Source organism: Pan paniscus, chromosome 15 (genome assembly GCF_029289425.2).
Source record: "Pan paniscus chromosome 15, NHGRI_mPanPan1-v2.0_pri, whole genome shotgun sequence".
In the NCBI taxonomy this organism is placed as follows: domain Eukaryota; kingdom Metazoa; phylum Chordata; class Mammalia; order Primates; family Hominidae; genus Pan; species Pan paniscus.
In genome coordinates this window covers 36885278-36912400 of record NC_073264.2, presented here as the reverse complement: position 1 = coordinate 36912400, position 27123 = coordinate 36885278, and the positions used below count along the sequence as shown (strand labels likewise).

Here is a 27123-nt window from a genome sequence, read left to right as displayed (position 1 = left end):
AAAAAATAAATAAATAAAATATATATATATATAACAATATAGCCTGGCAGACAGTAAAAGGATAGAAAAAGTTATATTGTGCAAACATCAATCAAAGAAAAGCCAGAGTGACTGCATTAATATCAGATCAACTTTAGAGCAAAGAGAATTACTGGAGACCAGAAGGACATTATATAATTATAGAAGGATCAGTTCACCAAGAAGACATAGCAATGCTAAATACATGTGCACCAAATAACAGAGCTACAAAATATGTGACACTAAAGCTGATAGAACTGAAAGAAGAAATAGAGAAATTCACAATTATAGTTGGAGACTTCACTCCTCAACAGTTAAGAGGAAAACTAGACAAAATCAGCAAGTACATGGAGGAATTCAACAACAGCAGCTACCAACAAGATCTAATCTACATATGTAAAATATTCCACCCAACAATGGCAGAATATACGTTATTTTCAAGTTCCCACAGAACATATACCAAGACAGATCATATCCTGGGCCATAAAACAAGCCTCAACAAATTTAAAAGCATTGAAATAATAGAGTATGTCCTTGAACCCCAATGGAATCAAACTTGAAATCATTAACAAAAAGATAACAGGAAAATCTCCAAACACTTGAAAAGGTTACATCCTATGTCCCTTAATTCATACAACATTCTTGAAATGATAGTTATAGAAGTGAAGAACAGATGAGTGAGTGATTGCCAGGGGTTAAGGAGGGGATAGAGTAGGAGGGAAGTGGGTATGGCTCACATAAGAGGGCAATATGGGGGATTCTTGAATTTTTGAACATGCTCTCTTAACTATATCAATGTCATCAGTATCCTGGTGGTGATAGAGTTTTGCACTGGGGGGCTCTGGGTAAAGTGTACATGGGATTTCTTTTTAATTTTTTCATTTCTTCATATGACTCTCCAGATGTTTAATTTAAACAATAGAGATCAGCAAATGTGAAGTGTTTACAGCAAAGGAACACTAAACTGAGACTTTCTCCTTTACGTTATCAGAGAATTGACTTGAAAATAAGTAACTTTCTGAACTAAAGTAAAACAAAACAAAAAATCTACCTGGAGATACCATTTGTCACCTATCAGATTAGCAAAGATCATAAAGTGTGATAATATACTATATTTGAAAGGCTATGAGGGAAACAGGCATTCTCATACATTGTTGGTGGCATCTGTGGAGGGCAACTTGGTAGTGTGTTTTGAAATTAGAAGTCCACATGCCCTTTGACTTAAAGTTTCACGTTTAACTATTTGTCCGTAGCTGTACTTTCACAAATGGAGCATGATATGAGTTCAGTGTTATTTGCTGCAGCATTGACTGTGATAGCAAAAGACAGAAAACAACCTAAATGTCCTTCAAGTAGGGGACTAAATGATTGTACCTCAGTAAAATGAACTTCTGTGAAGCCAGGAACCAAAAATGAGGAATCTCTTTACTTACTAATAAGGAGTGTTTTTCAAGGTATATTAATTCCAAAAGCAAGATGCAGAATGTTTTATATGCATGTACTGTGTGTATGTGCACACAAACGTGAATGGATGTGTGCATATAAACATATAAGAATTTAATTATATATGCAGATAATATTTTTCTAAAGATACTTAAATTGCTTTCTGAGAAGGTAACTGAGTAGTTGCAGGCGAGAGACATGGAAGGAAGAATTTTGGTATGCTTTTTTAATGCTTTAAAATTTTTAATTATGTAAATGTATTACTGAGTTAAAAATAAATTTTAAACTGGAAGAGATTGAGGTAATCTTACAGTAATGGCACAAAAATCTAACAATCATATATGTATTCAGCCATTAGTAACTGACACTGATATTTGAGATGTGTTCAGTTCATATGGTGCAGGGATTTTTTTTGTAATTCTCCATTTTACCTGTTATTCTCATTTTTTAATTGCAAAGCATATATATAAATGGTTTTCTCTAAGTAGGGAAATACTGGTGATTTTCAATTTTTTTTATTCTCCTATATTTCCCTAATTTTCTGTAATGAACACAAATTCTTGGCTTCTGTACATCACACAGGTCCGGGGAATATCATCCAATGCAACAACCCCTGATATTAACATGTATTATATTTATAATCAGAAAATAAAAATTCTTTAAAATCTTTTTACAGATCACCTTGTTGTTTTTTAAATGTAACTAAACTGTAATTAAGTTCTGCATTTCTAATTTTTGTTGTGGACTGTAATAAGTACTAACAAATCAGGAAGCCAGTTTTATGAGTAAATACAACACACCAAATTAATCATTTTGTCAAACTGATATTACCATTTTAACTTTTCCCCAAACTATTTCCATACTTGATTTTTTTCTCCCTGGCCTTGGTGTGCTCTGACAGCCTTTATAATTTACCATTAACACCTAGTAGGCTAACAAAAGATGCATAGTACACAGCAGTTGATACCTTTCCTGGTTAACTCCTACTAATTAGAAATCCTCAAATACTTAAAAAGTACCAGTACAAACAAATCAATTCTAACAATTCTAGATTAAGTATTGGTTGATAACATGCAAAAGACTTTGTTCCCAATTTTTTTCTTAAGCAAGAAGTTTGAGTCTTTCTCCGTAGTGTGTTTGGGTTTTGTTTAATTAATTTATGTGGCTCTTCATTACTTCTAGGTAAATCTTACAAACCATTGTGGTTTTATGGGAGGACTACAAAAAAACAAAAGCACTGGATTGACCACTCCATATTTTGCTACCTCTACAGTAGAAGTAATATTTCATGTGTCAACAAGAATGCCTTCTGATTCTGATGATTCTTTGACCAAAAAAGTAAGTGCTGAGAAGTGCTTTCAAATTAAAATGCTCATAATTGAGACAGTTAATACAGAAAATACGTAAGTAAGAAATCGAATTGATCAAGCACTGTTTCTGGTTGTAGTACACCACTCCACCCAGTGCTGTCTTGAAAATAGGGTGGTTGTACAGCAAACTATGTTTTCTTTAAGAAACAATGATATGGTTAAAGGTTGCAGTCTTTTTTTAAAGTAAACTTTATTGTGTATATTTAGGGTTTACAACATGAAATGTTGTGGGATACATATAGATAATAAAACGGTTATCTATCATCTCATCTAGTTTTTTTATGTATGACGAGAACAGCTAAAATCTACTTATTTAACAAAATTCCAAATACCATACAATTTTTATTGTGCGTTAAATCTCTAGACTTGTTCATCCTACATATCTGCTACTTTGTATCCTTTGAGCTCCTTGTCCCAATTTCATACCCCACTCCACCCCTGGTAACCACTGTGTTATTCTCTATCTGTGTATATTTTCTCCTTTGTTTTTTTTTTTTAGATTCCACATATAAGTGATACCATGCAATATTTTTTCTTTCTGTGTCTGGCTTATTTCACTTAGGACACATAGTGTCCTCCAAGTCCATTCATGTGTAGCAAGTGGCAGAATCTCCTTTTTTAAGGTTGAATAATATTACATTGTATGCATATATACCACAGTTTATCAATTTGTACATTGATGGACAGTTTTGCATATCTTGGTTATTGTGAATAATACTGCAGTGAACATAGGAATGCAGATATCCTGAGGAGGTGGTGATTTCATTTCCTTTGAGTATATGCCCAGAAAAAGGTTTGCTAGGTCATATGGTAGTTCTATGTTTAATTTCTTTAAGAACCTCCGTACTTTTTTTTTTTTCATAATTGCTGTACAGTCTACATTTCTACCAACAGTGTACTAGTGTTCCCCTTTCTCCACATCCTTACCGATGTTTGTTATCTCTTACCTTTTTGGCAATAGCATTCTAATGAGTATAAAGTGATATCTCATAGTGGTTTTAATTTGCATTTCTGTGATGATTAATGTGATTGTTGAGCCTTTTCATATACCAGTTCACCATTTTTGCATTTTTGAATAAATGTCTGTTTAGGTCCTTAATAATGTTTTTATGTTTTTAAATAAATGTCTGTTTAGGTCCAGTTTTTAATCCGTTTATTTGCTTTTCTGCTGTTGACTTATAAGACCCTTATAAATTTTAGATATTAATCCCTTAATAGATAAGCGGTTTGCAAATACGTTTTCCCTCTGTAGGGTGCCTTTTCATTTTGTTGACTGTTACCTTTGTTCTGCAGAAGCTTTTTAGTTTTATGTAGTACCATTTATTTATTTTTGTATTTGTAGCCTGAGCTTTTGGTGTGATGTCCAAAAAAATCATTGCCAAGGCCAGTATCAAGGAGCTTTTCTTCTATGTCCTCTTCTAGGTTTCATGTCTTATATTTTGGTCTTTTCCCCATTTTAAGTTGATTTTTGTGTATGGTGTAAGATAAGGATTCAGTTTTATTCTTTTCCGTGTGGAAATGCCATTTTCCCAAGACCATGTTGAAGAGACTATCCTTTCCCTGTTGATCTTGGTGCCCTTGTGAAAAATTAGTTTACTGTATATGTTTGGATTTATTTCTGGGATCTCTGTTTTGTTCCACTGGTATATGCTTCTGTTTTTACACCAGTACCGTACCATTCTGATGACTGTAGCTTTGTAAAATAATATAATATAATATTTTATTTATTTATTTTTGAGACAGGGTCTCACTCTTTCACCCAGGCTGGAATGCAGTGGTGCAATCACAGTTCACTGTAGCCTCAACTTCTGGGCTCAAGTGATTCTCCCTCAGCTTCCTGAGTAGCTGTAACTATAGGCACTCGCCACCACGCTGACTAATTTATTTATTTTTGGAAGAGATGGGGTTTTGCCATGTTTCCCAGGCTGGTCTCAAACTTTTGAGCTCAAGCAATCCCTCTTCAGCCTATAATGCTGGGATTATAGGTGTAAGCCACTGTGCCCAGCCTGTAATATAATTTTAAATCAGGGAATATGATACCCCTTTGTGTTTTTTTCTCAGTTTAGCTTTGGCCATTTGAGGTTTTTTTGTGGTTCCATACGAATTTTAGAATTGATTTTTCTATTTCTGTGAAAAATGCCATTAGAGTTTTTATGGGGATTCCATTAAATTTATGTATTTCTTTGGGTAGTATGAACATTTTAACAATCTTAATTATTTCAATCCAAGATATCTTTCCATTTCATTGTGTTTTAAATTTCTATCATCAATGTTTTATAGTTTTCAGAGTATAAATCTTTCACCTCCTTGGTTAATTTATTTCTAAGTATGTTTATGGTATCATAAATAGGATTGTTTTCTTGATTTTTCAGCTAAGTCATAATTTGTATATAGAAATGCTAGCAATTTTTGTATGTTGATTTTGTATCCTGCACCGTTACTGAATTCATATGTTAGTTGTAACACTGTTTTTGTGGCATCTCAGGGGCTTTCTACATAGCATATCATGTCATCTGCAAATAAAGATAATTTCACTTTTTCTGTTCTGATTTGGATGCCTTATATTTCTTTTTCTTCTCTGGTTGTTCTTGCTAGTACTTCCAGTACTATCTTGAATAGGTGCAGCAAAAGTGGGCATCCTTTCCCTGTATCAGATGTTAATAGAAAAGCTTTCGATTTTTCCTCATTGGTTATAATGTTAGTGATGAGTTTTTCATAAGTTACCTTTATTGTGTTGAAGAACTTTCCTTCTATACCTAAACTGTCAAGAGTTTTACTCAATAAATGATATTGGACTTAGTTGAATGCTTTTTCTACGTCAATTGAGATGATCACATAGTTTTTAACTGTTATTCTGTTAATGTGGTGTATCACATCAATTGATTTGTGTGTGTTAAATCAGCCTTGCATGCCAGGGATAAGTCCCACTTCATCTGGATGTATAATCTTTTTGATACGTTGTTGGATTGGTTCAGTTTGCTAATATTTTATTGAGGATTTTTGCATCAGTGTTCATCAGAGAAATTGACCTGTAGTTTTCTTTCCTTCTGGTGTCTTTGTCTAGCTTAGGGATCAAGGGGATGCTGGCTTTATAAAATGTTTGGAAGTATTCCCCTTCATTCTGTTTTTTGGAAGAGTTTAAATATTGGTAATAATTCTTTGAATGTTTGGTAGAATTCAGCTGTGAAGCTGTCTAGTTCTGGGCTTTTTGTTAAAGGTTTCTAATTAATTCTTCAATCTCTTTGTTATTGTTCTGTTCAGACTTTCCATTTCTTCCTGATTCAATTTTGGTAGGCTGTTTTATTCTAGAAACTTATCCATTTCCTCTAGGTTATCCAATTTGTTGGCATACAGTTGTTCATAATAGTCCTTTATAATCCTTCTTATTTCTGAAGTGCCTGTTGTAATGTCTTTACTTTCATTTCTGATTGGTTACAGTCTTAACAAAGGATTTACCTTCAAGAAAATAGGGATATATTAGTCTGTTTTCACACTGCTATAAAGAAACTGCCTGAGATTGGGTGATTTATAAACAAAAGAGGTGTAATTGACTCACAGTTCCACAAGGCTGGAGAGGCCTCAGGAAACTTACAATCGTGGCAAAAGGCAAAGGGGAAGCAAGGTACATCTTACATGGCTGCAGGCAAGAGAGCGAACAAAGGGGAAGTGCCACACTTTAAAACCATCAGCTCTCATGAGAACTCATTCTCTATCACAAGAACAGCACAGGTGAAACCTTCCCCATAATCCAGTCACCTCCCACCAGGTTCCTCCCTTGACACATGTGGATTACAATTTGAGATGAGATTTAGTTGGAGACACAGAGCGAAACTGTATCAAGGGATATAACAAATTGAAAGATTTCTGTGTTTGTTTACATTGGTAAAATTATATTTCAAGGCCCTTAGTTCATGGACTCTGATACAATGTTTATATTGATTGAGGGAGAGGAAAAAATAAAACAGCAATTATTCCAGGCCAGGTGTGGTGGCTTGCTTATGCCTGTAATCCCAGCACTTTGGGAGGCCAAGGTGGAAGGATTGCTTCAGCCCAAGAGTTTGAGACCAACCTGAGTAACATAGCAAGACCCCCTGTCAAAAATTTAAAAATTAGCCAGGCATGGTAGCATGTGCCTATAGTCCCAATTACTCAGGAGGCTACTGTGGGAGGATTGCTTGAGCCTGGGATGTCCAGGCTACAGTGAGCCATGGTCACACCACTACACTCCAACCTGGATGACCAAGTGAGACCCTGACTCAGAAAAACACATACATACATACATACATACATACATAGCACTTAAAATATAACATGCTGTATCCTATACATTTGAGCTAAAACTAATGTAACAAATAAGTGTTACTTAATTGAAATAAATCTTGCTACCTTAGAATCTGTAAGGGGTATCATAGAATGATATTGATGGTCCACAACTGTTAAAATTTACACCACCATTTTGCTGTATCTCACACAGCCATGGAAAAGTCATTGTAGCTACAGAGATACCTCAGAGTACAGTTTTATGTATTCAACTCATATTTGGTTTTGTGAGAAACATTTTTAAAAGTAAAACTTTATCCAACATTTCTCCTTTACCTCTTCCTTCTCCTCCTCTTTCTTCTCAGTTTGTTTGTTTTTGCCCCAGGGTTTCTATTGAAAATCCTATCCTCAGTTTATCCAAAACTATTACTAAATGTAACCAACTGAACATGATCAGCCATTTCACTTGATACTCTTTTGCCTGATAGCAAAGCTCTTCGCACTTCACTAATAAGCTTTGAAACAGGGTTATTAACATACTGTTTTTAAAAGGAAGTTTAGGACTCTTTACAAATCTTTTATAAGATTTGATTGACTACTGTATTGGTCTGTTTTCACATTGCTATAAAGAATACTGAGACTGGGTAATTTATAAAGAAAAGAGGTTTAATTGACTCACAGTTCCATATGGCTGGGGAGGGCTCAGGAGACTTACAATCATGGTAGAAGGGGAATCAGGCACATCTTACGTGGCGGCAGGCCACAGAGTGTGAGCATGTGAGGGAGTAACTGTCAAACCCTTATAAAACCATCAGCTTTCATGAGAACTCACTACCACTAGAACAGCATAGGGAAAACTGCCACCATGATCCAATCACCTCCCACCAGGTTCCTCTCTCAATACCCAGTGATTACAATTCAAGATGAGATTTGGTTAAGGACACAAAGGCAAACTATATCAACTACCTTTTATGCCTTTTGTTTACATTTTAGAATATTGTTAGAAATTGCCTAATAAATGGATAATAGCTAGGAAAACTAATGTATGGGTACTAATTAGATTGCAATGAGTGGTGGGGTAGAGGTAATTAAGTCTATGAAAGCATATTCAGTGAAAAGTTTGTTACAGAATTTTTTGGCATATGCTTTTTAGAAGTACAAGATAAGACATCAATACTGATAATAGTATATGATGTTAAATAGGATTGGAATAAAGATTTGTTAAAACTTCACATAAACCATTTGTTCCAGGAATTTATCTTAAATCTCTATGAAAATAAATTATACCCAAAGTAGACACAGTTATAAGTATAGTGTAAAAAAGATAAATAAGCCAGGCACAGTGGCTCACACTTGTAATCCCAGCACTTTGGGAGGCTAAGGTGGGAGGATTGCTCAAGCTCAGGAGTTCGATATCAGTCTGGGTAACATAGTGACACCCTGTCCTTACAAAAAAAATTAGCCAGGCATGGTGGTGCATGCCTGTAGTCCCAGCTATTTGGAGGCTGAGGTGGGACGATTGCTTGAGTCCAGGAGCTTGAGGCTGCAATGAGCCAAGATTGCACCACTGCACTACAGCCTCAGTGACAGAGTGAAACACTGTCTCAAAAATAAATAAATAAATAAATAAATAAATAAATAAATTTAATCAGGGCTCCATGGGCATAATTTTTAAACCCCAATGCAGAGTTTAAAATTAATAATATATTACTATTCTGCTGTCCTACAATAGTGACTCTTTTAAGTATATTTCTCATATATTTCTTTTTTAAACATTTACTTTTTTAATTGATAAATTGAAATTGTATATATTTATGATATACAACACATTTTGATATATGTAAACACTGTGGAATAGCTAAATCAAGCTAATTAAAATATGCATTACCTCACATACCAGTTTTTCATGCTGAGAACACTTAAAATCTATTCTCTTAGCAATTTTCAAGTATACAGCATGTTGTTCTTAACTGTAGTCATTATGTTGTACAATAGCTCTCTTTAACTCATTCCTCCTAACTTAAATTTTGTGTCCCTCGACCAGCTTCTCTCCATTTTCAAACTCTTCCCCATAAGCGCTGACTCTCTCCGTTTAAGGAAAATGGCATATAATGAAACCAATTGTATTTTATCATCAAATTTATAATGAAATTATGAAGGATATGACATTATTTGAAGGCCTGCTATATGTTGTTTTGCTTAAAGTTGCAGTTTCCAAGAACCTATTGATGACATTGTGAGGACTTACTGTACTCCATCTTTCTATGAATTCAACTTTTTTAGATTCCACTTAAAAGTGAGATCATGGTTTGTCTTTTTGTGCCTGGCTTAATTTACCTAACATAATGTCCTTCAGGTTAATCCATGTTTTTATAAATGACAGGATTTCCTTCATTTGTAAGGTTGAATAGTGTTCCATTCTATATATATACCACATTTTCTTTATCCATTCATCAATTGATGGACTCTTAGATTGATTCCATATCCTGGTTATTGTGAATAAGGCTGCACTGAACGTGAGTGTGCAGATAATCTCTTTGACATACTGATTTCATTTTCTCTGGATATATACCCAGTAGTGGGATTGCTGGATCATAATGATAGTTCTAATTTTTAATTTTTTGAAGAACCCCCATACTGTTTTCCGTAATGCCTGTACTAATTTAAATTCCCACTACCTATGTAACAAAGTCCTCTTTTTTCCACATCCTTGCCGTTACATTTTGTCTTTTTGATAATAGTCATTCTAATAGGATAGCTCATCATGGTTTTATTTGTAAAAATTAATAGTATCTTAGATTGCAAACCTAAAAGTGGAACAAAGTAGATTATTTTCTATTAAAATGACTTTTTTGTTAAAGAAAACTATGTCAGGATATTTTTACTTCACTGTATTAAACTTGCTAATTATATGGCACTTGATACTTTATTCCTGTGACCTTTGTAGAAATGTCAAATAAGATGCCTGTTTCCCTCAAAGTAGTCACAAGGGCCCTTAATTATTTTAAAAGAAGCATCTGAAATGGATGTTTAATAATCCTTTATCATAGCAAATAAGACAAATTTTAGGCATGATAGCACCATTTAAGAGTTGTTGGCCGGGAGCGATGGCTCACGCCTGTAATCCCAGCACTTTGGGAGGCTGAGGCAGGCGGAACGTGAGGTCAAGAGATTGATGGATCATGAGGTCAAGAAATTGAGAGCATCCTGGCCAACATGGTGAAACCCCGTCTTTACTAAAAATACAAAAACTAGCTGGGCGTGGTGGCACATGCCTGTAGTCCCAGCTACTCGGGAGGCTGAGGCAGGAGAATTGCTTGAACCCAGGAGGCGGAGGTTGCAGTAAGCTGAGATCACACCACTGCACTCCAGCCTGGTGATAGAGTGAGACTCCGTCTCAAAAAAATAAAATAAAAGAGTTGTTAAATGATTTTTATTTTTTAATTTTTTTTAATTATACTTTTAAGTTCTAGAGTACATGTGCACAACGTGCAGCTTTGTTACATATGTATACATGTGCCATGTTGGTGTGCTGCACCCATCAACTCATCATTTACATTAGGTATATCTCCTAATGCTATCCCTACCCCTTCCCCCCACCCCACCACAGGCCCCAGTGTGTAATGTTCCCCACCCTGTGTCCAAGGTTCTCATTGTTCAATTCTCACCTATGAGTGAGAACATGCGGTGGTTTTCTGTCCTTGCAATAGTTTGCTCAAAATGATGGTTTCCAGCTTCATCCATGTCCCTACAAAGGACATGAACTCATCCTTTTTTATGGCTGCGTAATATTCCATGGTGTATATGTGCCACATTTTCTTACTCCAGTCTATCATTGATGGACATTTGGGTTGGTCCCAAGTCTTTGCTATTGTGAATAGTGCTGCAGTAGACATACGTATGCATGTGTTTTTACAGCAGCATGATTTATACTTCTTTGGGTATATACCCAGTAATGGGATGGCTGGGTCAAATGGTATTTCTAGTTCTAGATCCTTGAGGAATTGCCACACTGTCTTCCACAATGGTTGAACTAGTTTACTACCATCAGAGACTATAAACACCTCTACGCAAATAAACTAGAAAATCTAGAAGAAATGGATAAATTCCTGGACACATACACCCTCCCAAGACTAAACCAGGAAGAAGTTAAATCCCTGAATAGACCAATAACAGGCTCTGAAATTGAGGCAATAATTAGTAGCCTACAAACCAACAACAGTCCAGGACCAGACGGATTCACAGCCGAATTCTACCAGAGGTACAAAGAGGAGCTGGTACCATTCCTTCTGAAACTATTCCAATCAATAGAAAAAGAGGGAATCCTCCCTAACTCATTTTATGAGGCCAGCATCATCCTGATACCAAAGCCTGGCAGATACACACACAAAAAAAGGAGAATTTTAGACCAATATCCCTGATAAATATCGATGCAAAAATCTTCAATAAAATACTGGCAAACCAAATCCAGCAGCACAACAAAAAGCTTATGTACCACAATCAGGTTGGCTTCATGCCTGGGATGCAAGGCTGGTTCAACATACACAAATCAATAAACGTAATCCAGCATAGAAACAGAACCAAAGACAAAAACCACATGATTATCCATGATTATCTCAATAGATGCAGAAAAGGCCTTCGACAAAATTCAACAGCCCTTCATGCTAAAAACTCTCAATAAACTAGGTATTGATGGGACTTATCTCAAAATAGTAAGAGCTGTTTATGACAAACCCACAGCCGATGTCATACTGAATGGGCAAAAACTGGAAGTATTCCCTTTGAAAACTGGTACAAGACAAGGATGCCCTCTCTCACCACTCCTGTTCAACATAGTGTTGGAAGTTCTGGCCAGGGCAATCAGGCAGGAGAAAGAAATAAAGGGTATTCAATTAGGAAAAGAGGAAGTCAACTTGTCCCTGTTTGCAGATGACATGATTGTATATTTAGAAAACCCCATTGTCTCAGCCCAAAATCTCCTTAAGCTGACAAGCAACTTCAGCAAAGTCTCAGGATACAAAATCAATGTGCAAAAATCACAAGCATTCCTATACACCAATAATAGACAAACAGCCAAATCATGAGTGAACTCCCATTCACAATTGCTTCAAAGAGAATAAAATACCTAGGAATCCAACTTACAATGGATGTGAAGGACCTCTTGAAGGAGAACTACAAACCACTGCTCAACTAACTAAAAGAGGACACAAACAAGTAGAAGAACATTCCATGCTCATGGATAGGAAGAATCAGTATCGTGAAAATGGCCATACTGCCCAAGGTAATTTATAGATTCAATGCCATCCCCATCAAGCTACCAATGACTTTCTTCACAGAATTGGAAAAAACTACTTTAAAGTTCACGTGGAACCAAAAAAGAGCCCGCATTGCCAAGACAATCCTAAGCAAAAAGAACAAATCTGGAGGCATCACGCTACCTGACTTCAAACTATACTACAAGGCTACAGTAACCAAAACAGCATGGTACTGGTACCAAAACAGAGATATAGACCAATGGAACAGAACAGAGCCCTCAGAAATAAAACCACACATCTACAACCATCTGATCTTTGACACACCTGACAAAAACAAGAAATGGGGAAAGGATTCCCTATTTAATAAATGGTGCTGGCGAAACTTGCTAGCCATATGTAGAAAGCTGAAACTGGATCCCTTCCTTAAACCTTATACAAAAAAAGATTGAGTTTTAATTAAAGTTGTACTCTGAAACGATGAAACTTTTATGCACTAGATTTATTAGAGAATAAGTTCATTTTAACCATTTTTTAAATCATTTTTAACTAATTCATTGGCTTTAAGTAGTCTCACAGTGCTTTGCAACCATCACCACTGTCTCTTTACAGAACTTTTGCGTTTTCATTTGTTTCAAAATATTTCTTAATTTCTCTTGAGATATATTATTTGACCCATGTGTTTTTAAGAAGTATGTTGTTTAATCTCCAGGTATTTTGGGGTTTTCCAACTATCTTTCTGTTACTGATTTCTAATTTAATTCCATTGTTCAAGAGCAGACATTTTATGATTTCTATTCTTTTGAATTTCCGAAGGTGTATTTGATGGCCCAGAATATGGTCTGTCTTGGTGAATGTTCCGTGTGAGTTTGAAGTTCTGTCAGTTTTTGCTTGATGCATTTTGATGCTTTGTTGTTAGGCACCTACATGTACAGATTGCTATGTCATCTTGTAGTATTGACTCCTTTGTTATATGAGGCTTCTCTTTATCCCTGATAACTTTCTTGCTCTGAAGTCTGTTCTGTCTGAAATTAATATAGTTACTCCTGCTTTCTTTTGATTAGTGTTAGCATGGTATATCTTTTTACTTTTAGTCTATATTTGTCTTTATAGTGGCTTTCTTGTAGACAATATGTATGTTTTTAGCTCCACTCTGACAATCTCTTTTAATTGGTTTATTTATAACATTGATTCTTAAAGTGATTATTAATATAGTTGAATTAATATCTACTGTATTCTTTACTGTTTTCTATTTCTGTCTGCTGTATTCTGTTTTCTATTTTTGCCCTTGTTCTTTGTTCCTGTTTTTGTCTTTTATACTTTTTCTGCCTTTTCTGGTTTTAATTGAGCATTTTATATGATTCACTTCTCTCTCCTTTCTTAACATATCAATTATGCTGCTTTTTTTAACTTTTTAACTTTTTAGTGATTGCTGTAGAGTTTACACTATACATTTGTAGTTAATCCAAGTTACAAGTCCACTTTCAAATTACACTATACCAACCGGGTGCAGTGGCTAACACCTGTAATCCCAGCACTTTGGAAGGCAGAGGCTGGCAGATCTGTTGAGCCCAGGAGTTCAAGACCAGCCTGGGCAACATGGTGAAACGTTGTTTCTACAAGAAACACAAAAGTTAGCCAGGCATGATGGTGTATCCCCATGGTCCCAGTGACTTGGGAGGCTGAGGTGAGAGGATCACCTGAGCTTGGGGAAGTTGAGGCTGCAGTGGGCCATGATTGCACCACTGCACTCCAGCTTGAGTGACAAAGTGAGACCTGTCTCAAAAAAAAAATTATACTGTACTGCTTATATATTACTGCTTGCAATAACAAAGTATTCCTAATCCCTCCTTTCCATCCCTTGTATCATTGCTGTCATTCATTTCGCTTGTTTTAGGTATATATAAACCTATATATATATGAATATGAGCATACATATTCAAATACATTGCTGCTATTATTAAACTATATTCTGTTAAACCAATTATGACTAAGAAAAATAAAAGTTTTAATTTACCCTCACTTATTCATTCTGCATACTCTTCCTTTCATCATGTAGATCCAAGTTTATGACATATATGTTTTTCTTCTCTCCGAAGAACTTGTTTTAACATTTCTTGAAAGGTAGGTCTACAGGCTGCAAATTCCCTCAATTTTTGTTTGCCTGAGAAAGTCTTATTTCTTTTTCACTTCTGAAGGATAATTTCACAGGGTACAGAATTCTAGGTGTGTGGTATTTTTTTTCCTCTCTCAATACTTTAAATATTTCACTCTACTCTCTTCTTGCTTATGTAATTTCTGAGACATCAGAAGTAATTTTTATCTTTGCTACTCTGTAGGTAAGATTTTTTTTCCTCTGGTTTCTTTGAAGAATTTTTCTTTCCCCTTGATTTTCCAAGTTTAAATGTGATGCACCTAGGTGTAGTTTTTTGACATTTACCCTGCTTGGTGTTCACTGAGCTTCCTGGATCTGGGTTTATGACTGACATTAAGTTGGGGAAATTCTGTTATTATTGCTTCAAATATTGCTTCTGTTCCTTTTTCTCTTTCTTCTTCTTTTGGAGTTCCCATTACATGTATTTACATCTTTCATGGTAGTCCCACAGTTTTTGCATATTCTGTTTGAATATAAATCTTTTTTCTCTTTGCTTTTCTGTTTTGGAGGTTTCTGTTGAGATATCCTGAAGCTCAGAGATTCTTTCCTCAGCTGTGTCTTGTCTGTGAATGAGCCTATCAAAGACGTTTTAAAATTTCTGTTCCAGTGTTTTTTTAACTCTAGCATTTTTTCTTGATTATTTTTTCCTAGAATTTCCATCTCTCTACATACATTGTCCATCTGTTCTTAAATGTTGTCTACCTTTTCCATTAGAGCCCCATAGCATATTAACCATAGTTGTTTTAAATTCCTGGTCTGATAATTCTAGCATCTCTGCCACATCTGACTCTGGTGCTTATTCTGTTCTGATACTTGTTCAGTCTCTTTAGACTATGTTTTTTGTCTTGTAATTTTTTGTTGAAATCTGAACATATGCTCAGTAAAAGGAACTCTGGTAAATAGGCCTTTAGTGGTATGGTGGTAAGGTGTGGGGGAAGGGGAGGCACTCCATTGTCCCATCATTAGGTTTCAGTATTTTGCTGAGCCTGTGGCCCTGGATTGTGAACTTCACTAGTGTTTTTCAGTCCCTTCCCTTAGGTGGGACAGTATGACCTTCCAAGGAGCCAGAGTTGTCTATTTTTCTTCTCCCAGGTAGGTTAGGCTTTGGTAAAATAGTTTCTACTGAGGGCAGGCCTTTTAAAGAAGAACAGAATGTTTTGGTGTGTTTCAAATAATTGTTTTTCCCCTCCCCCTCCGTAAAGCAAGAGGATATTTTTCTCTATTATTCACTGTGAGGACCTGGTAGAGCTCTTGGAAATAAAACTCACAAAAGTAGGGAAGTTCCCCATAAGACTGGTTTCTCCTGGAGTTGCTAACTCTTAGACTTGTCCACACTGAGCTTCCAGCAGTTCAATTTTAGTTCAGGTTTTCCTACACTGGCACTAGATTCCATCAGTCAGCTGTAATTATCTCTCTCCAGTGGGACACCACGAATGGGAAGGGGAGCATTTCTCCTGTGACTTCATGTCTCTGATGATGCTAAAAAGAATTGTTGATTTTCAGTTTGTTCGGCATTTTATTTGTTGTTAGATCAAAGTGGTGATTCCAAACCTTTGTATGCTGCACCAGAAACTGGAAGACCCAGAACTTGTTTTGTTGTTTTTTGTTTTTTGTTTTTGTTCCAGAACTTTTTTAAATTTTCAAACAGCAACTTTGTACCCATTAAACAGTAATTCCCCATTCCTCCTTCCACTACCCCTGGTAACCTCTAATCCACTTCCTCTATGAATTTGCCGGTTCTAGGAACCTCGAATAAGTGGAATCATAAAATATGTGTCCTTTTGTGCCTGTTTTACTTAGCATGTTTTCAAGATCCATTCATGTTGTAGCATACATCAGAATTTCATTCCTTTTTAAAGCTGAACAATAATCTGTTGCAAGTATATACCTCATTTTGTTTACCCATTCATCTGTGGCTGGAAATTGGGTTGTTTCCACCTTTTGGTTCTTGTAAACAATGTTGCAGTGAACACTGGCATACAAATATCTATTTGAATCCCTGTTTTCAATTTAGCTATATAGCTAGGAGTGGAATTGCTGGGATCATATGGTAATTGTATATGTAGCTTTCTGAGAAATTGTCAGGATGTTTTCTACAGCAGCCGCATCATTTTATATTTCCACCAGCAATGCTTAAGGTTTGCAATTTTTTCACATCTTTGCCAACACTTGTTATTTTCTGTTTTAAAAAAATAATTATAGTCATAGTAGTAGGTGTGAAATGATATTTCGTTGTGCTTTTGACTTGTATTTCCCTTCTAATGATATTGAGCATCTTTTCATGTGCTTATTGCCCATTTGTATATACTCTTTGGAGAAATGTCTTATTTTCTCTAGTAGTAATTTAAATCAATTTAAGTAAAATTTACTTTGTCAGTGTCAAACTAAATTAAAGCAATGTTTCAGCTCTATATGTATGAACAATGTGGTCATATAAGTCCTGATACTGCGATTCTCCAAGAAACAATAGCAGCTTTTAAGTCCAACAGAAAGGGAATTTTTATTTGATCTCATAATTCAGTGTAATTAGCTTAAACTTTCTTTTCGTAGAAATTTTTTAAAACCTTATAAACATTGATTTCTCTATATACTGATGTTTACCGTTTCCCTATACCTAATGACTGTTGCCTTAATCTTTTCCTCAGAGTTCTAGTATATAAGATTTTTCTAAGTAGCAGGCTTATATTTTAGTATCACTTTATTTTTGATAGGTTAAATGTTTAAACTTAATCGTAGAAGCCAGTTGTCTTATACCAGTTGTCCTTGATAAAAAATCACTTTCTGTATTGGTATTTTTTCTCCTGAATTTAATAAATTCCACATTAGTGGTAATAAGTTGAGGCTAGAACATGTGTCCTATTATAAATGAACAATTGGATATCATTAGGTTGTCCCCCCTATCCTTTGTACATATATCTTTAGGTGTGTTAATCCATTCAGTAGACACATTAATGAGCACGGGTTGAAGTGTAATATTGGAGGAAGTAAGGCTTGTTGACCTCAGCAAGGAGTTTAATACCTCTAATTAAATTAGATAGTCGACAGTCAGTATAAAGAAATAGCCATGCCTCTGGCAAGCTAGAATTATTTATGACTCTGGTCCTTTGCTTTAAACTTGGTAGGGTAAAATCATTTATATCCATTTTATAGAAACTAATTTTAGTTCTGATTTTTTATTTAAAATATGTGATTTGTAAATTATTTTCAAACATTTTATTTTCTCAGAATGAGAAGTAAATATCCTTGGACCTATTTAAATGTAGCATTTATATTTCTTGTGAAGAGAAGCTTTTTCAAGGCTCAAGACAGTAGCAGCAGAATATTTACAACATAGACTATACTTCTTGAGCAAATTAGCCAAACATTCAGTTTAGCTAAGTTTCTCTTAGAAATGTTGCACCACCATATAAAAATCCTGATATAACCCCAGCTATAAATTATCTCTTCCTGAGGAAGATTGATGGAAAATGGTTAAAAATAATTTCCACTTAACTGAGTGTATTCACCCCTAAAAATCAAAAGTGCTGCAAGCATTGGTATAAAGTGTTCATAGGAGCCTCTCTCATTTCCTCTGTCTCCTTGTTCTAGCCACTTGCTGATACTCTGCTTCATAGGTAGCTGAATCATCCTTTTAGAAGTTTGATGAAGATCAAGTTGAGATAATTGTAACATACTTAGTTGAACTCTCTAGTCTATGTTTCATTTCCTGGACCCCCCAAAATAGGGGGAAAGAAGCACTTTATTTAAGTCCATTTCCTCTGAAATACTATTAGTGTAATGGAAAGTGTTTCATTTTCTGTCTTGAAATTTACTCACAATAGTTGTGCAAATAAATGAACCTTGTAGTGCTGCTTGGTCTGATTTTTTTATTTTAAATCTGTTTTTCTTTATTTTATACAGAAATGTAAGATACTTTCCAAAGAACTATATGCTAAATATAGTCTGAAAAATGAATTTGTTAAAAAATAAATTTAAGGAATAATTTTTAAATTTTTTCATTATTTTAGTAAAAGTGAAGTTAGGATTATAGTTAATAAGTGCTGTGAAATTATACTCATTGTTTGAGTCCTAAATATAACAATCTTATAGAAGAAACTCTGCCCGTAACTCCAGTTTTTACATATATACTCCTGATGACAAGAATAGAGGATTGAGAAAACAGAAAATATAAATGGTTCAATGCAAGTTTATCTTACCACAGTAAATGTTATGTGGGTGAGATAGCAGAGGCCTCTCATTGTATAGGGAATGAAATTCTTTTTTTTTTTTTTTTTTTTTTTGAGACGGAGTCTCACTATGTTGCCACACTGGAGTGCAATGGCGCGATCTCTGTTCACTGCAACCTCCGCCTCCTGGGTTCAAGCGATTCTCCTGACTCAGCCTCCCGAGTAGCTGGGACTACAGGCGTGCACCACCTTTTAGTAGAGACAAGGTTTCACCATGTTTGCCAGGATGGTCTCGATCTCTTGACCTCATGATCTGCCCGCCTCAGCCTCCCAAAGTGCTGGGATCACAGGCGTGAGCCACTGTGCCCGGCCGGGAATAAAATTCTAATTCCTCACTATGGCACTACGTGATTTGGCCCCACCAGCCTGCCTACCTCTAGATCTCATCTCCTGTCTTTTTCCTTTTCATTTACCATAATCTGGCCTCACTGACTGACATTCTAACCTTCCAACATGTCAAACTCATTCACATCTTAAGGGCTCTGTACACTTACTACTCTCTCAGTTTGAAATGTTTTTTCTCCACATTATCAGGCTTCCTCATTCTAATTGTTCTGTTCTTAAACTCACATGACAGTTTCTCAGAAAGACCTTTTTAGACCAACCTAGCTAAATAAGCCCCTTTCTACTCAGGAACTTTTTCACATTACCCTATATTATTTTCTTTATAGATTTATCAGCGTGTAAGTTTACCTTGTTTATTTTTGTATATGTTTATCTGACTCCTCCCACTAGAATATCAAGGTCATGAGAAAAAGGACTTTGTCTCTTTTGCTTACTGCTGTATCTCCAGCACCTAGTACCAGGCCTGTTGGCATTTAACAAATGTTTTTTCAGTGAATTACCACAGCTACCATAGCCACAAATCAAAAGAACTATCTATAGACACCTTTGTCTTTATCAAAGTGACATATTTAAATAAATGCCATAACTGCAGATAATTCTATTTTTATGCTATGTACTGGGTAATGATAGGAAAAAAATGCAAGATAAGTATTGTTATATTATCTTTTTAATAGTCACCAGTATTTATTGAATGCCCACTCTGCTAAGGCATAGTATTGGATGCTGTGCCTGTTGTTTTCAAGAAACTTTTCCTGATTGCTAAAAATGAATAATCTAAACAGCAAGTGAATGTAGGAAAATATGTGTGACTATTAGAAGGTATATTAAATCATGTTTTCTCACATGATTGAGGGGTATATCATAGAGTGTGTTTTACTAAGTGTGAGTGCCTGAAAGATGGGGGAAAGAATGGGAACTTGGGGCAGTAAGAATACTAAGTTACAGTTTCTACACATATACCCCTATCTCCTGAAGTAACTGCATAACCTAATTAACTTCTGTGTGTTCTTCAGCTTTTAGTTCAAGAGCTATTATAGATCCATGTCCTTTGTTATTTGTATTCAGAAAAGTATATTTAGAGCATCATTTGTATTTTTAAATTATTTATTTATTTATTGTATGGTTATTTTACTCTGTCTCCTCCACTGTACACAAAGCTTTGCTAGCAGAGACCATGTCTGTTTTTACTCATTGTTGCATCTGCAAAAGCTAGCATTTGGTCAGCTCTCAATATTTGGTTATGAATGAAAGAAGGTGGATATGGAGGAGGGAAGGAAGAGAAAAAAGACTTTTAAGACCTCATGAATTAGTATGTATGGTATGTAGGATGAGTAGCATGTGATCTAGGACAGCAGTAGAGGAATAGGAAGGAAAGTACAGAAAAGGAATATACTTTTTTGAAAAAATGAAGAGCTCATTAGCGATGTAGTAAGGAAAACAGAGTAATCAAAAAAGACTAAAAGACAATCAGGTTTTAATCCTGAGTGATTATAATTAGTTGTTAGGTACTTTTAACAGAAATGGAGAAGTCAGGAAGATAAGTTGATTTAGTGAGAGACATAATACAGTTACTTTATAAGAATTCTAGTCTCCAGCCCCAGATGAGTGATATTATATGGCACTGAGGAAATCTAGAATTGACTCTGGAATTCCTGTTGGTAATCATGGAGAATGAGTGCATTGCCATAAGATGAATGTCTTAGTCCATTCAGGCTGATATAACAAAAATACCATAGACTGAATGGCTTATAAACCACAGAAATTTATTTCTCACAGTTCTGGGGGCTGAGAAATCTAAGATCAAGATGCTGACAGATTCATTGTCTGATGAGGGACCACTCCCTTGTTCACAGATGACCATCTTCTCATTGTAACCTTATATATAATAGCAGAAGAGTCAAGTAAGCTCTCTGGGGTCTCTTTTATAAGGACATTAATCCCTTATAAAGGAGCCCTCATAACATAATCACCTCCCAGAGTTCCCTACCTTCCAATACCAACACACTGGGGGGTTGGGATTTCACAATATGAATTTGGGGGGTGGATGGGATGCAAACATTCAGTCTGTAGCAATGGGTGAACATCTGATTTTCACAGAAGAACATGGAGCAGGCCATAGACTATAGAAATTAACCAACATTCATGAGCTTCATGTCAGTGCCTGGCAAAATAGGATTATTAAACAGATGGTTTGTGAGCACTTAGATAATGAAGTGTAGTGATCACTAGGAGCCACCATGAGTTCACCATAACAAATCACATCAAAATAACTTAATTTGTTTTAATAGGATTACTAGATTAGGGAAAACCATAGACTACAATAAAGCATTTAACTAAGTTGCTTGTTGTGGACAAGTTGAAGAAATGTGGTCTTAATAAGAGTTTGGTAAGTATATTCATGAGTGATTGTATAATCATATTCATAGCAAATAAATTAATTATTTAACAAGAAACAATATAGGGAGGTGGTTACAGTATAGGTTCTAGAACCAGCCTGCCTTGGTTTGAATCCTGGCTCTGCCACTTACTATTTGTATGACCTTAGGCGAGTTACTTCATCCTTTTAAGCTTCAATTCCTCTCCTGTAAAAATAGGGATAATAATAATTATTACTACTTCATAGTGTTGTTGTGGAAATTTAATGAATTGTCACAAACAGTAAGCAGTAAGCACTTAATAAATACCTTTAATAAATATAGGGTTTTGTGGATTTTTTTAACCAGGAGGAAAGTCTGTAATGACTTGCTGTAAGGCTGTTAACCAAGCCTGTCCCATTTGACATTTTTGTCCAAAATGTAAATGAAGACACTGGAATTTGAACTTAAGGATAGCCCAAATCTGGCAGAGAGCCAGCACATGAATAGCATAGTCAGGCTAACAATAGACCTTCATAAGCTTAAAGATAATCTGAACCTGGCAAGGGAAAATTATGAAATCCCTTCTTTAGTTCTAGCAGTCAATTGTACCTGCTTAAAAGAACTTTGTAAGAAAAAGACTTAGCAACTTGAACTGACTACAAGTTCCATTTGAGCCATCATTTTTAAAATGCAGAAAGTAATTTATTGAACAGACTGAAGGAAGAAACAGGCCCACTGTGGGTTTGCTGTATTATCCAGAGCATGTGTTGATACTGTAATTCTATTCCATACACAAGTTTAATAGAAACATTAGTAAACTGAGACAATAACCCAAGATAATGAATATGTTTGTAAACTGTAAGAGGAGCTAAGAAGAACACTTTTAACCTGGAAAAGGAAAGGTGAGATATATATTAGACTGATCTTCAGCTAACAGAAAATATATAGAATACAGATTGGATTTATTTGGTAAGGCTCATTTTGGAAGAGCTAGCATCCAGAAGGCAGTTTTTAGCTTAGTATTAAGATGTTCTAATGATTGTAGCTCTTTAAAAATGAAATGGGGGCCAGGCGCGGTGGCTCACGCCTGTAATCCCAGCACTTTGGGAGGCTGAGGCAGGCGGATCACCTGAGGTCAGGAGTTCGAGACCAGCCTGGCCAACATGGTGAAACCCCGTCTCTACTAAAAATAAAAAATTAGCTGGGCGTGGGGGTGGGAGCCTGTAATCCCAGCTACTTGGGAAGCTGAGGCAAGATAATCGCTTGAACCTGGGAGGCGGAGGTTGCAGTGAGCCAAGATTGCACCATTGCACTCCAGCCTGGGCAACAAGAGCGAAACTCCATCTCAAAATAAATAAATAAGAAATGGGTTGATTTGTGAATTCATAAAATCCCCAACCTTAGAAGTATTCAAGACGAGGCAGGATGTCTACTTATCAGGCATATGGTGGCACAAACTCCTGTATCAGGTGGGAAATTAGAACTTTAAGGTCTCTTCCAGTATTAACATTCTAGTGTATTTGAGGACTTCACTTGTACACATGTTAAATTTCATTTAGCTGCTTTGTCTTCTTCAAGTAATAATAGTCATCTGTAGCCTATGTGAGTTCCAAAATGACTTCAGTAGCAGTTGAAAGAAATTTAGAAGAGTAGTTTGGTTGCCAGTCATTTTAACAGACCTATCCCATGTACAGAAGTCTTCTACTCTATTTCAGAAATGAATTAGCATCTGGGTCAATAAACATGTAGGTAGGAACTTCTTTGGTGGTTTTAGAGTATAGCAAAACCTACTGGTTATACAATCTTTCTTTTTTTTTTTCTTTGAGATGGAGTCTCACTGTGTCGCACAGGCTGGAGTGCAGTGGCATGATCTCAGGTCTCTGCAACTTCTGCCTCCCAGGTTCAAGGAATCCTCCCTCCTCAGCCTCCTGAGTAGCTGGGATTACAGGTGTATGCCACCACACCTGTCTAATTTTTGTATTTTTAGTAGAGATGGGGTTTCACCATGTTGGCCAGGCTAGTCTCAAAACTCCTGACCTCAGGTGATTCGCCCGCCTTAGCCTCCCAGAGTGCTCGGATTGCAAGTGTGAGCCACCACACCCTGCTCCATAGGACACAATCTTGTAAGTCCATAGAGATAAGGAATAAATAAAATCAATATTAAATAATATATAAAGTATGTCAAACATACATGTGCCTGAAATTTCTATTAACGCTTAACCATTAAAAATTGATTTTTTCAGTAGTCTTTCAAAAATTCCCAAGACACATAGCAATGATTAGCAATTTCTCAATTTGTGTCTAATTACTATGTAAGAGATTTTAAAGATATAAAAACATATCTTGAAGAAGATATGTCATAATGTCATATCTCATTATGACAGCCTAAAATAATTACTTATTTAGCATTTGAATGTAAATGATAAGGGATTTCATGAAGCTTTTCGCTTAAAATGTTTGAACATGTTTAGAATGACTTTGTTATGTACGTGGTTCTGTGCCAGAAATCTTCATCACAACAGCTTGGCAAAAATATGTTGTTCTTTTCCATTAAACTTATTTAACAGACTTTTAATACCATACAGAAGATATTTGAACAAGCTTCAGTTATAAAATAAAAGTACACTTGCCCTTTTTTCTCGTTTCTTTAGATAAGTGGGCACTAGAAATTATAGATAGTTTTGGCAAGAGTTCAAGGGTTAATGTAGCAGATAAATAAAAGGAATTTTCTGTAAATTGAGACCTGCATTATTTCAGTTGTCTTGTCTTTCCTTACCTAACTCATTTAATTTTAAAAAGTAAATACCTAAATTCTTCCTGACAGTGTGCTCAGCTTTTACTATCGTTTATTACTTCAATTATACTTGATATCACTTAGAACAATCTGCCATTTGGAAATCTCAGTATAGCCTGGAGCTTAGTATTAGATCTGGCTGCTATTGTAACATGTACAGCATATGACATTAATGTATCAAAATTAGATTGGATCATCCCTCCTGGTTAAATTTATTTCACATTTCTTTTGTATTCAGTTAACATAAACCTATTAGGGAAGCTGACACATGGGGATGGCTGTATAGGAAGGATATTTTTAAAGTATTTTGATTAAAAAATGAAATTATGAAGCCATGGCTTTTCTGAGTTGTGTAATCTTTTTTGCTTTTTAAAAATGTCACAAAGCCCAAGTCCCACACATTTATATTATTCAACTTGTGTATGCATATAAGGAGTTACTCCAGGATTAAGGAGTGACAGAAGAGAGGCTTTCACTAATTGGACTTAACTCCTTTCTTTGTTTAAATCAGATATTAAGTTCTTTTTCCTACCCTATGTTCATCCTTAAGCCAAAATAAATGACATATTTCTGAGATAGAAATTGCCCGTATGTTAGCTGATAGCGTAAATATTGATGACAGTTATCCCAGGTTTACTCTTCTAAACCTTTCCACCTGCCGTGTGTCTAGTTATCTGAAACTAATGGAAATCCCATGTAAGATCTGCACTAAAAGTCAACTCAAATGCTCACAGTGGCAGAATCAGTAAACGTACTAGTATAATGAAATTTTATAATAAAATGCATTATTCTATAGCAGTCTCTATGAAGAAAACTTAAGACTAAAGGGCATTAAGTTCATTTTTAATACCTTATTAGAAATCCAACTTCTGAATGTTTTGTGTTTTTACAGTTTTAATTATCATAATGTTAACTCTCTCTGATTGCCAGAAACACCTTTGTAAGCAAACCCCACAAACATTTAAATAACGTCTTGAGGGTCTAACAATTCTCAAGACATCTATTTGGAAGAATTTTTGAGTTTCATGGGCAAAGAAAACCTGGAAATAAATTTGTTAAACCAAGCATAATCAACTTTCTCTTACTCAACTGGGGATTATCCAATTTATGAGTTACTTACTTCTTTTTTTAAAACAATCTTTTAAAAGATCTGTTAGTGGAGAATTGGTGCAGTTGCTGGTTAAGGAGAGTATTTGGGCTATATGTGAATCTTTTTAAATCTAAGTTCTCTGTTACCCATTGATTATTGACAATTGAAATTGTCTGGTCTTCTGCAGTGTCTCCTAATGTTTTTGAGTGTTTGTTTTTCATATGTAAAACTGATCAAGTGCAATTTAACAATTTTTTAATTTCGTTTTTCCCCTTTTTATGTTGTATGTGACTGTATGACTGTACTCAAAGAGCTTTTAAAGCAGTATAAATTGTTTTCTTGTCTTTCCAGTTGAGACATTTGGGAAATGATGAAGTGCACATTGTTTGGTCAGAGCATACTAGAGACTACAGGAGAGGAATTATTCCCACAGAATTTGGTGATGTCCTTATTGTAATATATCCAATGAAAAATCACATGTTCAGTATTCAGATAATGAAAAAACCAGAGGTAAGAACTCCTTATCTTCCATTTTAATAATAGATTTTGGTTCATAGGGGTTCATGGGTTTCTTTCCATGTTACAGAATAAAATTTGGAGTAGGCATCAAGTTGTGAAACTGAGGGTAAATGTAACATAGACCCTGGTAGCTACATGGATTGCCTAAGCCTGGTTCAGAAGGAGCTAAAACAGAATAAATAGCAAGAAACTGTGTTTAAATGGAGGATTTGGCTAGGTAGTGCCAGAGTGAAAGTTCCTTTGTACCAAGCTCAAAAAGGACTTACCTTTTATTAAGAGAACAATTACAATTTCCTAAAAATCACAGTAAGAAGTAATCATTTACTTTATAATAGGACTATTCCTATATTTTTAGTTGATATATCTTATTAAGATTGCATGATTATTAGTCATGTCAATAAATGAGGATTCTACAAATACAAAAAAATAAGCCAAATGGTTCAGTCACCTATCCTATAGTTGGATGTCTTATATATACACCATAGAATTCAAACACACTATTGCAGAAATATTTTCTTCCAGGATAATAAAAGTTTGGTAGTATTTTTGGTGTGTTCCTTCCCTTTTTTAAACTGAATTCTTCAGTTTCTAGAAAACCTACATTTGACAATTGATTAAGAATCTTCAGAATTCCTTGAATTGGATTAAGTTTCTCATGTATGAATTTCTTATGTGTGAATTTAGGTTTCTTCAGGGTTCACCTAAACCAGAGGCCAGCAGACTGTGGCCCATAGCCTGGTTTCATACAACCCACAAGCTAAGAATATTTCGGTTTTGGTTTTGGGTTTTTTTACATTTTTAAAGAGACGTTTTGGTGGTGGTGGTGGTGGTGGTGGTGGTTTTGGTTTGGTTTTTGGTTTTTTTGAGACGGAGTCTGGCTCTCGCTCTGTCACCCAGGCTGGAGTGCGGTGGCGCAATCTCGGCTCACTGCAACCTCTGCCTCCCGGGTTCAAGCAATTCCCTGTCTCAGCCTCCCGAGTAGCTGGTACTACAGGTGCCTGCCGCCATGCCCGGCTAATTTTTCTATTTTTAGTAGAGACAGGTTTTCACCATCTTGGTCAGGCTGGTCTCGAACTCTTGACTTCAGGTGATCTGGCCTCCCAAAGTGCTGGGATTACAGGCATGAGCCACCGTGCCCAGCCTTAAAGAATTAAAAAAAAAAAAAATTGAAGAATATACAACAGAGAGAACATGTGACCACAAAATCTAAAATATTTACCATCTTATCCAGAGCTTACCTCCTTGCCTTCAGCTGCCATTTATGCCAACCTTATTCAAACAGAATTTCTAAGTT

At 35.6% G+C, this 27123-nt stretch overlaps 1 protein-coding gene across 7 annotated transcripts in view; it reads left to right on the top strand.

The window, feature by feature from the left end:
* The window catches only part of RALGAPA1 (Ral GTPase activating protein catalytic subunit alpha 1), a 270749-nt gene that overhangs the window by 211124 nt on the left and 32502 nt on the right, over window positions 1-27123 (top strand). For all 7 annotated transcript variants that reach the window (XM_055097476.2, XM_034937441.3, XM_034937450.3 and 4 more), the window contains 2 exons: window positions 2644-2799; window positions 25662-25820. In XM_055097476.2, the coding sequence (XP_054953451.1) occupies window positions 2644-2799; window positions 25662-25820 (315 nt within the window). The remainder of the gene's footprint in view (window positions 1-2643; window positions 2800-25661; window positions 25821-27123) is intronic.